The following is a 14885-nucleotide window of genomic DNA, read 5'->3' as shown; positions in this document are numbered from 1 at the left end:
AGCCTGCATCCTCAGAACCCTCCTTTATGGCAGCGAGACTTGGACCCTGTATGCCTGCCAGCAAAAGAGGCTGAACGTCTTCCACTTGCGCTGCCTCAGGCGCATCCTTGGAATATCATGGAAGGACAGAGTGACCAACACCGCCGTCCTCGAGCAAGCTGGAGTCCCAACCATGCACACCCTCCTCAGGCAGCGTCGACTCCACTGGCTTGGCCATGTCCACAGGATGAATGATGGAAGGATTCCAAAAGACATCCTGTATGGTGAGCTAGCCTCTGGCAAAAGACCTCCCGGACGCCCCCAGCTGCACTACAAAGATGCCTGCAAGAGAGATCTCAGAGAGGTAGACATCGAGCTGGACAACTGGGAAGAACTAGCAGACGACCGCAGCAGATGAAGGCAGGGGTTACACAAGGGCCTTCAGAAGGGCAAGATGAAGATCAGACAGCTAGCAGAGGAGAAGCGAGCTCACAGAAAGCACCATAAGGACTTGCCAGACACCCACTACACCTGCAAGAGATGCAACAAGGACTGTCTCTCTCGTGTGGGTCTTCATAGTCACAATAGACGCTGTAAATGAAGTCCTCAATTGAAACTTTAAAGGGCGCGATCCACAGTCTATGCAGACTGAAGGATGCCTACCTATTGCATTGTAACTATAGTAGTTGTATAATTTTACTCTCATGTGAAAGAACAAGGTCTTCCGGATTCTAGTTTAGCCTCAACATCCTCTTGCGGCAAAGCATTCCTTCACTGAAGGAGAGAAAGAAGCATTTTTTATTAATCTATTTTGAATTATAACAGAGAGGGAGCAGTGCTAGTCTATGTACTATCAAAACAAAAAAAGCGGTCAAATAGCACTTTAAAAGCTAGCAAAATAATTTATTAGGTTAGCTTTCGTGGGACAGACCCACTTCTTCAGACCACAACCATACCAGAACAGACTCAATATTTAAGGCACAGAGAATCACAAACAGTAATCAAGGAGGACAAATCAGAAAAAAAATGATCAAGGTGAGCAAATCAGAGAGTAGAGGGGTAGTGGGGGGAGAAGGTCAAGAATTAGATTAAGCCAAGTATGCAAACGAGCACCTATAGTGATAACTAGATAACCACATAACTTGATCCATTGTTTACAGTCAAGCCCTTAGATACAATTGCATTTGTTCTGATCCAACTGACAGAGACCAAAAACTACAAGATCTTTTCCAAATATTCATAAACCTGAATTACCCACCAGGAGAAGTAAGAAAACAAATGGACAGGGCCAGACGAATACCCAGAGACCAGCTACTCCAAGATTGGCGCAAAAAAGCCAGGAACAGAACACCACTGGTCATCACCTGCAACTCCAACTCAAACCACTGCAACAAATTATTAAAGACCTACAACCTATCCTTAATCAGGATGCTACACTCCAGAAGGCCCTAGGTGACATGCCTGTTTTCTCCTAAAGACAACCTCCCAACCTTAAGAGGGTCCTCACCAACAGCCACAGTCTATATCCCAGGAAGACCAGTCCTGAAAGCTTTCCTTGAAATAAAGCCCCCTGCCAGCTTGTCCACGTCTTCTCTGGAAATACCATCACTGGACCTAACCAGGTTATTCACAGAATCACCGGCACATTCTCATGTTCCTTAACTAACATCATGTATGCCATCATGTGCCAACAATGCTCAGATGCTTTGTACATTGGACAGACTTCTAACTCCCTTAGAAAAAGGGTTAATGGGCACAAAACAGGCATAAAAACACTCCAGATCCACAAACTGGTTAGTCAACATTTTAATGGAGTGGGCCATTCTGTTAATGACTTAAGAGTTTGAATGTTACTGAAGAAAAATTTTCGCACCGCTATTCAAAGGGAGACAGCTGAGCTGTCTTTTATATTCAAATTCGGCACACTAACACATGGTTTGAACCAGGATGGGAATTTTCTGAATCACTATAGGGGCATACTTGGCTTAATCTAATTCTTGACCTCCCCCCACCACCCTCCACTCTCTGATTTACTCACCTTGATCATTTTTTTCTGATTTGTCCTCCATGATTACTGGTTTTGGTTCTCTATGCCTTAAATATTGAGTCTGTTATGGTATGGCTATGGTCTGAAGAAGTGGGTCTGTCCCACGAAAGCTCACCTAATAAATTATTTTTCTAGTCTTTAAAGTGGTACTTAACTGCTTTTTTCTTTTGAATTAGCTGTGATTCAGCTCAGTCAAATATCCTTTGATCTTGTGTCAAGAGACGGGGAGAACACATTCCCTATCTCCTCTGTACCTGTCACTGGTTTACAGACTTCTCATGTCCCCTCTTATCAATTCCATTGAAAGGTAACAATCTCAGTCTTTCTGCACTCTCTCATGAGAGTGCCCCTGGATACTTGATGATTCTCATTGCCTTTCCCTGAACCCCTTTGTTCTGCAATATTCACTGTGAGATGAATGCCAGTAGAACACAGAGGAGTCCAAAAGAGGGTGAAACATTGAGTTGCTGGTCTCAAGACATATTTTCCGTATGGTTCTTCTTCCCATTCATTTTGGGTCCAATATTTTGCTATGTTTCCATCCAGGCTTACACTGGGAACAGGTTGCACACAGGTATGTACAATGACATCCAGGTCATTGCTGTGACTTCATACCATTAAATGTGAATCCATTCACCAAGTGAGTCAGCTCCTTCCAAGGACCTCTCTGGACTTCATTATGATTGAAATAAGCTGGTGTCTCCCCCTCCTCCACAATTTTTGCTCCCCCAACCCTCCTTCTGTACTACGGACCTGACTTGTCAGTTTTCATTTCATTTTTTTTTTGGTTTCTATCTCTCTTATATCATCATCATTCCCATTCACTTTCAGCACTATTTCCAGTTCAGCACTATCTCCAGATTTAAAGATGTGTGTCTGTCCCAAGAAGGCTCATCACCCAATAAATTATTCTGTTAGTTTTAAAGTGTTACATGACTGCTTTTTTACTTTTGTTAAGATACAGATGAACAAGGTTAACTCTTCATTAATTGTGTCATCAGTAAATGTTGGCAACTCACTGAACAATCCCCATTTTAGATGAGTAATGATTCTAAAACATTTAGCAAAATTATTTGCTATAAAGTATGTAATGATAATAGTCACAATTTTGTTCCTTCACAGGCACCTTGAACATCTCTGAGCCTCACTGACGCATTGAGCACCTCATGGCAACTCTCAACCTTACCTCGTCTGACACATCAGCATTCATGCTTATGGGCATCCCAGGCCTGGAAGCCGCCCACATGTGGTTTTCCATCCCTTTAGCCACATGCTATATTATTGACCTCTTGGGAAATTTCATGGTTCTCTTGGTTGTGGGCAAGGAGCAAACCCTGCACAAGCCAATGTACCTGCTGCTCTGCATGCTGGCGCTCACAGACATCGCCATGTCTACCTCTGTTGTGCCAAAGGCACTATCTATATTCTGGTTCAATCTGAGAAACATCACTGTGGGTGGCTGCTTCACCCAGACATTCATCCTTAATGCAGTTTCTGTTATATACTCATCTGTTCTTCTGACAATGGCTTTTGATCGCTACATTGCCATATGTATCCCTCTGAGATACACCACTGTCATTACCAATGGGCGTGTAGCTAAGCTAGGCTTCTTGGGTTTGATAAGAGCTGTTCTCTTCATTCTGCCCATGCCTCTTCTCCTGACCAGGCTGCCCTACTGTGACAAACGCTTTATCCCCAATACATATTGTGACCACATGGCTGTGGCAAAGATTTCATGTGGGGACATCACATTTAACAGGATTTATGGCTTGGTTATAACATTAGTAGTCATTGAGTTAGATGTGACACTCATTGCTATTTCCTATGGTCTCATTATCAGGGCTGTTCTCCGAATGTCCTCCAAGACAGCCTATCAAAAAGCCCTCAACACCTGCACAGCTCACATCTGTGTGATGCTGATTTCTTACAGTTCCTGCCTCTTCTCCAGCCTGTCCTATCGGTTTGGTCAGGGAATCGCTTCTCACATTCACGTCATCTTGGATAACTTCTATATCACTGTCCCACCTATGCTGAACCCTATCATTTATGGGGTCAAAACCAAAGAGCTTCGTGACAAAGTGGGCAAATACACCTGTAGAATGTGATCACCTGTAGCCACTAACTTTAAACATCAGTTACAACAAGGGAAGATGTATCTCCTCAGTAATTAAGGAGTTCAGAGTCTTGGAAGTTCCTCACATCAAAAACCTAGTCCCTCCATCACCAAGCACAGCTCTGTCCTCAGGTGAGTTCCCTTTCTCCAACCATTTTTCCCTATGTCACTTGTCAGCCCTCTCCCCACAACACATGCCCCTTCATTTGGCCATTCTGTGACATCCAGGCCACTAGAATCAACTGCAGTTTTCTGAAGCGTGACAATTTTTCCATTGGACCCTCAGGCTATGTCTACACTTACATCCCTCTTTCCAAAGAAGAATGTAAATGAAGGAAATCGAAAATGCAAAGGAGGCACTGAACTGGCCTAATGAATCCAGTAAATATTCAGGACACATCATGACCTGGGCACACAGATATTTAAGTAGAAAGGAAATGTTCAGTCAGATGTGATCAGGTTATTTTTCCTTTTTTTTTATTATTGGTTTTGGTGCTCAATTGGTTATGCTGCATGACTTATTCTCCACTCTGTAACTTGTATACTGAATGCAAGAGGAGTAATTACCTGTGCTTTTAACTACCTTCTTGTTTAGGTGCTTTGTAACACCTAGCAACCAAGTATGCTGTATCACATTATTGGCATACTTTATTTTTTGTTTGGTTATTAAATTATTTTTAAGGCAATGATTTGATGCCTGTGTCTGCAAGAAAAGTCTTTGTATATTCAGACCTAAGACTGAAAGTTCAGCTATCAGATTGAAGCTTAATCTTTACATCTTTGTTTCTAGACTCTCTTCTGAGGGATGGTTAAGAGTTTGGGTTAACCCACAGGGAGACATCCCAAGTGTGTCTTTCTGGGTTCTAAATGGGGTTTTCTCACTTAGGTGGTGGCAGCTACCTCCCAGGGTCAGTGAATCTATCATCTAGGGAAACTTTTAAGCAGAAGCTTATAGGAGTAAGGTGTTTTTAAGTTATTTTGTGGGCTCCAACTGCTGTACTCAGAGTGTCAGAGTGGGGAACATCCTGAGCAGGGAATTGGAAAAGTAAATTTGTTTGATAATGAAAGAAGGCATACAAAAATAACTATTGATGCCTCTGAAATTAGAAGGTTTTTGAAGTTAAGAGAAGTGATGATCCAGTAGGGAACACTATGACAAGTATTTTGTAAAACTATAAATAATTAGCTAATAGATTGTACTTTGAAGCTGCCCTGTTTAGAGACCTTTTTCCTGATATTCTTTCTTGGTAGTGGGTGAGAGTCATGGCTCCTTCCCCACTCAAGCAAGATAAATGCAGAAGTGGGGGCCAGTAAAAGTACCTCCAAAACCTTATCTACCAGGTTTTGGTAAAAACTTCCCCCCCAAAAATCCTAAAAACCTTAGATTTTGGGGATAAAATTCGCTGCCACCACCCAAGTAATAATAAGAAAACCAGGGAGAGACTACTTGGGAAATCTCAGCCCCAAAAGTAAAAGCCAGGACACACACATTAACCAATATCAGTTTAATAAAAAGAAAAAGAAAGAACTTTTATTATTACAACAATATTCATGTTGCAAGCCTCATGACCAGATGGAAGAGTCACAAAGTAAAACCCATGGGGAGTCTCCACCATGGGCCAAGAACTTAGTTACAAGGAGAGTAAAAGAACATTTCTAAAAAGTGCATAGACACCAGACCCCACTTCCCAAACAATAAAACAATAAAGCCTAACGGATCTATCTAAACTTTACCCTACTTACAGAAGATTGGAGGGCCTGTTCTTGGAGGGAGATGTTCTGTCTCTCTCTCCCTCATGGCTGCAAAGAAGAAGAATTAAAAACGGAAGACAGAGAACAGAAGAGAGAGGAGCCAAAATTCAATTTTTACCTACATTCCTATAGGCCAACCCCACCTGGCTCCGGGGGTTAACCCTTTTACTCCCAGGCTGGTGGCTCACCCTCATGATCATGACAGTGAGCAACTGGCCGCTGTGAGCCTACTGTTAGTCAATTCTCTTCCAGATGATAGGTCGATATCTGGTGTGTTCTAAACCTATTTCTTACCTCTGTGTGTGCTTAAATCTAAGAAACTGCACCATTAGAGGATAGTGTGCTTAATCAGACAGAGTTCCTGTCCTGACACTTCCTGGAGTGAGATAATTAAATTGCTGCTGCTAATTGGAGGTTATGAAACCCTTGGATAACTATGGCATCACCTAGAAGCCTGATGGGAGGCTGCCAGATTAGTGTGGTTATATTGACAGAATGATGTGAGCATGACTAGACATAACTTAAACATGGACGAACAACAGAGGATTCTCAGAACAGGTCGTATCAGAACAGAAGTGCCTGGAAAGAAACTTGATGAGTCCAACTGTCAAAGATTTCAGACTGGACAGCCCACACAGTCAAAACTGGACTTACTGATCAATAAAGATAGGCTCTTCCAAAAGTAAATATCACGAGTGAAGTTTCAGCAAGGAGCACAAGCTGACTTTGTCAACCAAGCCTAACAGAAGAAGGTCACACAAAGGCCAGAGTCAATGACTGATGAATCAGTAGATTTGGGGTGATTTTGGATACCATCCCACATACTCCCTTCTAAAATACTAATTAAGTACAAATTAATAACTGCACAATTGCTGGGCAGGCTTTTGAGACATATGACTCCTTTGAGGGAAAGGTTGTTCAAAAATAAAGAATCCAACAATGTAGCTTATTTGGTGGTGGGAATTCTAGGACCTGAAGAAGGCAGTGATGGATCTGTGAACCAGAGGGCTTTCCAGACAAGCAAGGCCTTGTTTTGAGAGACCCAATGAGGAGATGTGGAGACATCTATTGATTGCTAATCACCTTCAGATTTGCCAGCTGGGGCTGTGTGGGTCCAGCAGAGGAATTTCCCGTGCATATTTGTGAATGTGAGGCTTGCTTATGACAAAGAACCGTTTCTAAGGTATTGCTATGTCTTACATTGCATTGCCATGGTAGATGTAAACCTTTCGCTGCTGGTATGATTCCTTCCCAATAAACTTGCCATGCAGCCTTCTCCTGCCATAACTGCATTTCCCTCCAGATTTCCTCTTTTAGGAGGTGGAGTATGAGGCCGGAGATATTCCTGGGCCTCGCACTGCCACTGCTGGGCTCACCGTAATTGCCCAAGCAGTATCTGCTGTCCTTCTCACTCTGTGGGCTTCCTCTCCGGTACCCATAACGGGAGAGTATGTGACCCTCTTGCAAAGTAGGTTTCCTCATAACTGGGATCCATTGTCCATTCCATCCATACATTAGTGTCTCCTTGGTGGCACAGTTCATTCAGTCCTCGCCAGACCCCTTGTATCAGGGTCGAAGCATCTGCAGTAGATATCTATGTAACCAGAAGTTTTACTTGCTGGTGAGATACTGCTCTCTAATTCTTTCTTCATTATGTCAGTCCAGACTGACACTGGTTTCCTTGGCTACGTCTACACGTGCACACTACATCGAAATAGCTTATTTCGATGTAGCGAAATCAAAACAAGCTATTTTGGTGAATAACGTCTACACGTCCTTCACGTCTGGCAACGTCGACGTTCAACTTCGATGTTGGGCAGCACCACATTGAAATAGGCACTGCGAGGGAACGTCTACACACCAAAGTAGCACACATCGAAGTAAGGGTGCCAGGAACAGCTGCAGACAGGGTCACAGGGTGGACTCAACAGCAAGCCGCTCCCTTAAAGGGCCCCTCCCAGACACAGTTGCACTAAACAACACAAGATCCACAGAGCCGACAACTGGTTGCAGACCCTGTGCATGCAGCGTGGATTCCCAGCTGCCGCAGCAGCAGCCAGAAGCCCTGGGCTAAGGGCTGCTGCCCACAGCGACCATAGAGCCCCGCAGGGGCTGGAGAGAGAGAGTCTCTCAACCCCTCAGCTGATGGCCACCATGGCGGACCCCGCTACTTCGATGTTGTGGGACGCGGATCGGCTACACATGCCCTACTTCGACGTTCAACTTTGAAGTAGGGTGCTATTCCCATCCCCTCATGGGGTTAGCGACTTCAACGTCTCACCGCCTAACGTCGATTTCAACTTCGAAATAGCACCCAACACGTGTAGCCGTGACGGGCGCTATTTCGAAGTTGGCGCTGCTACTTCGAAGTAGCGTGCACGTGTAGACGCGGCCCTTGAGAGCAAAAGCCAAGCCCATGTGTTTTGAAATCCACATTTTTCACACCTGGTCTCAGAATTCCACTTAAGCTCAGGGTTTTCTTCGGATATATTTACCACCCTAAGAGCATGGCGCTCTTTGGAGCAGGACTTGAAGTCACAGATTTCACACATCGGAGGACGAAGTTAAACACTAAGGCTACGACTCCACTAGCTCCCCCGCCCCCTGCTTTCGAAAGGGGGATGCTAATGATACAATTCAGGATATGCTAATGAGGCACTGCAATGAATATGCCACACCTCATTAGTGTAATGGTGGCCGCAGCACTTCGAAAGTGCTGCTTTCGATCACGTCAGGCTCATCTACATGGAGTCATTTTGGAAAAGATCTCTCCTACTTTGAAATGTGGGATATGATGTGAGATGAACTACAGGTCATTTACGCCCTGGGACTGGTGAAGGGACGACAGAGTGAGTGGAGAAGTCCAGTGCTACTGGTTCAGGTTCAGGGTACTACAACCCGTTGCGTCAAAACAGTCTCAATTTATGTTCACAAATAGGGAGTCAGTGACATTTCAGAGGCCAATGGACTGAGACGACATGGGTCACATGCAGCAATACACTGTTAGAATCACCTGAACACAATTTCTAGCCCTGAATGTTGTGGCATCATTCCCACAACATCCTCTGCAGAGGACAGGAGTGAACACACAATAACAAAGCACACAAATAACAAATAACACATGAACATTTGTAAGATGCATGAAGCACAGAACACCAGTAGTGTAGGGACCTTGAAAGGCCATCAGCCCATGAAAGATGTTTGCCAAAAGTGCTCTGAAAATTCTCCAGTTGTGGAGATTCCACAAACTCCCGAGGCAATTTATACCTGTGCTGAAACAGCCTGAGAGTTAGGAACTTTTCCGAATGTCCCTCTGAAACAAATAAATTATTTTGTTCATCTTTAAAGTGCTACTGGACAGCTTTTTTTTTCTTTGATCCCTTATTGCAGTTAAAGCCTTTGCTTCTTCTCCTGTCATCATAGATTAAAATTAATTATTTTTCTCCCTCATCCCTCTAACACTCTGGAAAGCTGGTGTCCAAGTTGCCCTGACAAGCTGAACTCCTATTATCACAAACTTTCTTCAACACCCGCCCCACCCCCAGGGGAAGCTTTCAAGCTGCAGTCCTCCAGGAATTTAATTTGTGGTCATCCCTCAGCACACGTAGCAGTGGGAATAGTCTGTGAATCCTGGCCAACCTGAAAGCTCACAGGGAGTGAACAGAGGAAAGATAAAACTGAGGGTTCAGCCTGTGGAGTGTCAGGCTTGTCAGATTCATATGCTGATTCCCTTACCACTGCCTTACTGCCAGTGGAAGATTTCCTTTTTTGGCTCAGTGGGATTGTGGTGTGTTGCCTGTTTCTGCATTAATCTGAGGTCTAAAGACTAAGGAAGAATTTAAGGGTTCAGGTCCTTCACCCATGTTGGCAGGAATTCACCAGAGCTTGATTTTCCGGTGATTGTTAGAAACACACAGGGATTTAACAGGTAAAATTGAAACTACAGGTATATGGAAGGAAGGTTGAGACAAACATTTCTCTTTAAACTCTCTTGCCTGTTTCTGACGGTGTCCTTCTCTCTATCTCACCAGCTCTTTTCGTTCATGTGATTTTTTTTCTTTGGTTCAGTGAAACTTTGGAATTCAGCAACTTCCCTGCACTGTTGGAAAATACAGCCAAAGCTGCTGCAGTGAGGAGCTGCGTTAGCAGGATGGATAGTAACAGAGAGGTAGCCGTGTTAATCTGTACTCCAACAACTCTTGAAAGTTGATAAGTATCAGAGGGGTAGCCGTGTTAGTCTGGATCTGTAGAGCAACGAAGGGTCCTGTGGCACCTTATAGACTAACAGAAAAGTTTAGAGCATGAGCTTTCGTGAGTTAACTCACTTCTTCAGATGCTGGTCCTGGAAATCTGCAAGGCCAGGTATAAATAGGCCAGAGTAAGGCTGGGGATAACGAGGTTAGCTCAGTCAGGCAGGCGGAGTTGTATTGTCATCAGTAGATCTGGAGGTGTGAACTCCAAGAGAGGGGAAGCTGCTTTTGTATTTAGCCAGCCATTCACAGTCTTTGTTTAATCCTGAGCTGAGGGTATTAAATTTGCAGATGAATTGTAGCTCAGCAATTTCTCTTTGGAGTCTGTTCTTGAAATTTCTTTGCTGCAGGATAGCTACTTTTAAATCTGCTACTGTGTGTCCTGGGAGATTGAAGTGCTCTCCTATGGGTTTTTGTATATTGCCATTTCTGATGTCTGATTTGTGTGCATTTATTCTTTTACGTAGGGACTGTCCAGTTTGTCCGATGTATATGGCAGAGGGGCATTGCTGGCACATGATGGCATAAATTACATTGGTAGATGTGCAGCTGAATGAGCCCACAATGGTGTGGCTGATCCGGTTAGGTCCTGTAATGATGTTGCTGGTGTGTATATGTGGGCAGAGCTGGCAACGAGGTTTGTTGCATGGATGGGTCCCTGAGATAGAGTGACTGTGGTGCGGTGTATAGTTGCTTGTTAGGATTTGTTTTAGGTTGGCAGGTTGTCTGTGAGCAATGATAGGTCTGCCTCCCAAGGCCTGTGAAAGTGGGGGATCATTGTCCAGTATGGGTTGTAGATCCCTGATGATGCGCTGTAGAGGTTTTAGCTGAGGACTGTAGGTGATGGCTAGTGGTGTTCTGTTGGTTTCTCTCTTGGGCTTGTCCTGTAGTAGGAGGCTTCGTGGCACACGTCTGGCTCTGTTGATTTGTTTTCTCACTTCCTCAGGTGGGTATTGCAGTCTCAGGAATGCTTGGTGCAGATCCTGTAGGTGTTTGTCTCTGTCGGAGGGGTTGGAACAAATGCGGTTATATCTAAGTGCTTGGCTGTAAACGATGGATCGTGTGGTGTGTCTGGGATGGAAGCTGGAGGCATGGAGGTAGGAGTAGCGGTCAGTGGGTTTACGGTACAGGGTGGTACTGATGTGTCCATTGTGTATAAGCACGGTAGTGTCAAGGAAGTGGATCTCCTGTGTAGATTGGTCCAGGCTGAGCTTGATGTTGGGGTGGAAGTTGTTGAAGTCCCGGTGGAATTCCTCCAGAGTCTCCTTCCCATGGGTCCAGATGATGAAGATGTCGTCAATGTAGCGTAAATAGAGCCGGGGTGTTAGTGGACGAGAGTTGAGGAAGCGTTGTTCTAGGTCAGCCATGAAAATATTGGCATATTGAGGGGCCATGCGGGTACCCATAGCTGTGCCGCTGATTTGAAGGTATATATTGTCACTGAATCTGAAATAGTTGTGTGTGAGTATAAAGTTACAGAGCTCAGCCGCCAGATGTGCTGTAGCATCATCAGGGATACTGTTCCGGACAGCATTTATTCCATCTTTGTGTGGGATGTTGGTATACAGAGCCTCTACATCCATGGTTGCTAGGATAGTGTTTTCTGGTAGGTCACCAACGTATTGCAGTCTTCTCAGGAAGTCAGTGGTGTCGCGGAGGTAGCTGGGGGTGTTGGTGACATAGGGTCTGAGGAGAGAGTCCACATAACCAGACAGTCCTTCAGTGAGAGTGCCAATACCGGAGATGATGGGGCGTCCAGGATTTCCAGGCTTGTGGATTTTGGGTAGTAAGTAGAATAACCCTGGACGGGGCTCTAGAGGTGTGTTGGTGTAGATCTGTTCTTGTGCTTGTGTAGGGAGTGTCCTGAGCAGACGGTGTAGTTTTTTAGTGTATTCCTCGGTGGGGTCTGAGGAAAGTAGCCTGTAAAATCTGGTATTGCAGAGTTGTCTGGAAGCCTCCTTCTGGTAGTCAGACCTGTCCATGATGACAGTAGCTCCTCCTTTATCTGCCTCTTTGATTATAATGTCAGGGTTGCTTCTGAGGCTGTGGATGGCATTGCGTTCTGCACGACTGAGGTTGTGAGGCAAACGATGTTGTTTCTCTACAATTTCTGTCTGTGCGCGTCGGCGGAAGCATTCTATGTATAGGTCCAGACTGTTGTTTCTGCCCTCGGGAGGAGTCCACGTGGAGTTACTCTTCTTGTGCTGCTGGGAGGTTGTCTGTGTAATGGTGTGTTGGTCAGTGTTGTGTTGAAAGTATTCTTTGAGTCTGAGACGGCGAAAGTAGGCTTCCAGATCACCGCAGAACTGTATCATGTTTGTGCGTGTGGTGGGGCAAAAAGAGAGTCCCCGAGAAAGGGCAGACTCTTCTGCTGAGCTGAGTGTGTAGCTGGACAGATTGATGATATTGCTGGCTGAGTTAGTGGTACCACTGCTGTGGCTCTGTGTGGCAGGCAGGAGTTTAGAAAGTTTGCAGTCCTTTTTCTTCTGTATAGTAGTGAAGTGTCTAGTGTAAATCTCTTGTCTTATTTTAGTAAAGTTCAGCGGCGTGGAAGTTTGTGTTGAAGGTTGGTTATTGATGAAAGACTCCAGATTGGAGAGCTCTTTTTTGATGTTCTCCTGTTTGTTGTACAGGACGCTGATCAGGTGGTTCCTCAGTTTCTTTGAGAGTGTGTGGCATAATCTCTCACTGTAGTCTGTGCAGTATGTAGATTGCAAAGGATTTTTCACCTTCAGTCCATTCGGTATGATGTCCATTCGTTTGCATTTGGAGAGAAAGATGATGTCTGTCTGAATTTGTGCAAGCTTCCTCGTGAGATTGATAGATTTCCATTCCATACGGCTAAATGCAGTGCCTTGCATGTTGTCAAGTATCAGAGGGGTAGCCGTGTTAGTCTGGATCTGTAGAGCAACGAAGGGTCCTGTGGCACCTTCTCCCGAGGGCAGAAACAACAGTCTGGACCTATACATAGAATGCTTCCGCCGACGCGCACAGACAGAAATTGTAGAGAAACAACATCGTTTGCCTCACAACCTCAGTCGTGCAGAACGCAATGCCATCCACAGCCTCAGAAGCAACCCTGACATTATAATCAAAGAGGCAGATAAAGGAGGAGCTACTGTCATCATGGACAGGTCTGACTACCAGAAGGAGGCTTCCAGACAACTCTGCAATACCAGATTTTACAGGCTACTTTCCTCAGACCCCACCGAGGAATACACTAAAAAACTACACCGTCTGCTCAGGACACTCCCTACACAAGCACAAGAACAGATCTACACCAACACACCTCTAGAGCCCCGTCCAGGGTTATTCTACTTACTACCCAAAATCCACAAGCCTGGAAATCCTGGACGCCCCATCATCTCCGGTATTGGCACTCTCACTGAAGGACTGTCTGGTTATGTGGACTCTCTCCTCAGACCCTATGTCACCAACACCCCCAGCTACCTCCGCGACACCACTGACTTCCTGAGAAGACTGCAATACGTTGGTGACCTACCAGAAAACACTATCCTAGCAACCATGGATGTAGAGGCTCTGTATACCAACATCCCACACAAAGATGGAATAAATGCTGTCCGGAACAGTATCCCTGATGATGCTACAGCACATCTGGCGGCTGAGCTCTGTAACTTTATACTCACACACAACTATTTCAGATTCAGTGACAATATATACCTTCAAATCAGCGGCACAGCTATGGGTACCCGCATGGCCCCTCAATATGCCAATATTTTCATGGCTGACCTAGAACAACGCTTCCTCAACTCTCGTCCACTAACACCCCGGCTCTATTTACGCTACATTGACGACATCTTCATCATCTGGACCCATGGGAAGGAGACTCTGGAGGAATTCCACCGGGACTTCAACAACTTCCACCCCAACATCAAGCTCAGCCTGGACCAATCTACACAGGAGATCCACTTCCTTGACACTACCGTGCTTATACACAATGGACACATCAGTACCACCCTGTACCGTAAACCCACTGACCGCTACTCCTACCTCCATGCCTCCAGCTTCCATCCCAGACACACCACACGATCCATCGTTTACAGCCAAGCACTTAGATATAACCGCATTTGTTCCAACCCCTCCGACAGAGACAAACACCTACAGGATCTGCACCAAGCATTCCTGAGACTGCAATACCCACCTGAGGAAGTGAGAAAACAAATCAACAGAGCCAGACGTGTGCCACGAAGCCTCCTACTACAGGACAAGCCCAAGAGAGAAACCAACAGAACACCACTAGCCATCACCTACAGTCCTCAGCTAAAACCTCTACAGCGCATCATCAGGGATCTACAACCCATACTGGACAATGATCCCCCACTTTCACAGGCCTTGGGAGGCAGACCTATCATTGCTCACAGACAACCTGCCAACCTAAAACAAATCCTAACAAGCAACTATACACCGCACCACAGTCACTCTATCTCAGGGACCCATCCATGCAACAAACCTCGTTGCCAGCTCTGCCCACATATACACACCAGCAACATCATTACAGGACCTAACCGGATCAGCCACACCATTGTGGGCTCATTCAGCTGCACATCTACCAATGTAATTTATGCCATCATGTGCCAGCAATGCCCCTCTGCCATATACATCGGACAAACTGGACAGTCCCTACGTAAAAGAATAAATGCACACAAATCAGACATCAGAAATGGCAATATACAAAAACCCATAGGAGAGCACTTCAATCTCCCAGGACACACAGTAGCAGATT

At 45.2% G+C, this 14885-nt stretch overlaps 1 protein-coding gene across 1 annotated transcript; it reads left to right on the top strand.

Moving 5' to 3' along the window:
- Positions 1-3192: 3192 nt before the first annotated feature.
- Positions 3193-4131, top strand: LOC142002567 (olfactory receptor 52D1-like). Its single transcript, XM_074978765.1, has one exon. It carries the CDS (start codon positions 3193-3195, stop codon positions 4129-4131), a length of 939 nt encoding a protein of 312 aa, XP_074834866.1.
- The last annotated feature ends 10754 nt before the right edge of the window (positions 4132-14885 follow it).

The sequence above is a fragment of the Carettochelys insculpta genome, chromosome 1, assembly GCF_033958435.1.
Source record: "Carettochelys insculpta isolate YL-2023 chromosome 1, ASM3395843v1, whole genome shotgun sequence".
In the NCBI taxonomy this organism is placed as follows: domain Eukaryota; kingdom Metazoa; phylum Chordata; order Testudines; family Carettochelyidae; genus Carettochelys; species Carettochelys insculpta.
Note: the sequence above shows the minus strand (reverse complement) of the source record. Positions and strands in the feature narration are given on the sequence as shown.

Coding starts and splice junctions, on each gene's coding strand:
- LOC142002567 (XM_074978765.1), top strand. CDS start 3,193: ATGGCAACTCTCAACCTTACCTCGTCTGACACATCAGCATTCATGCTT.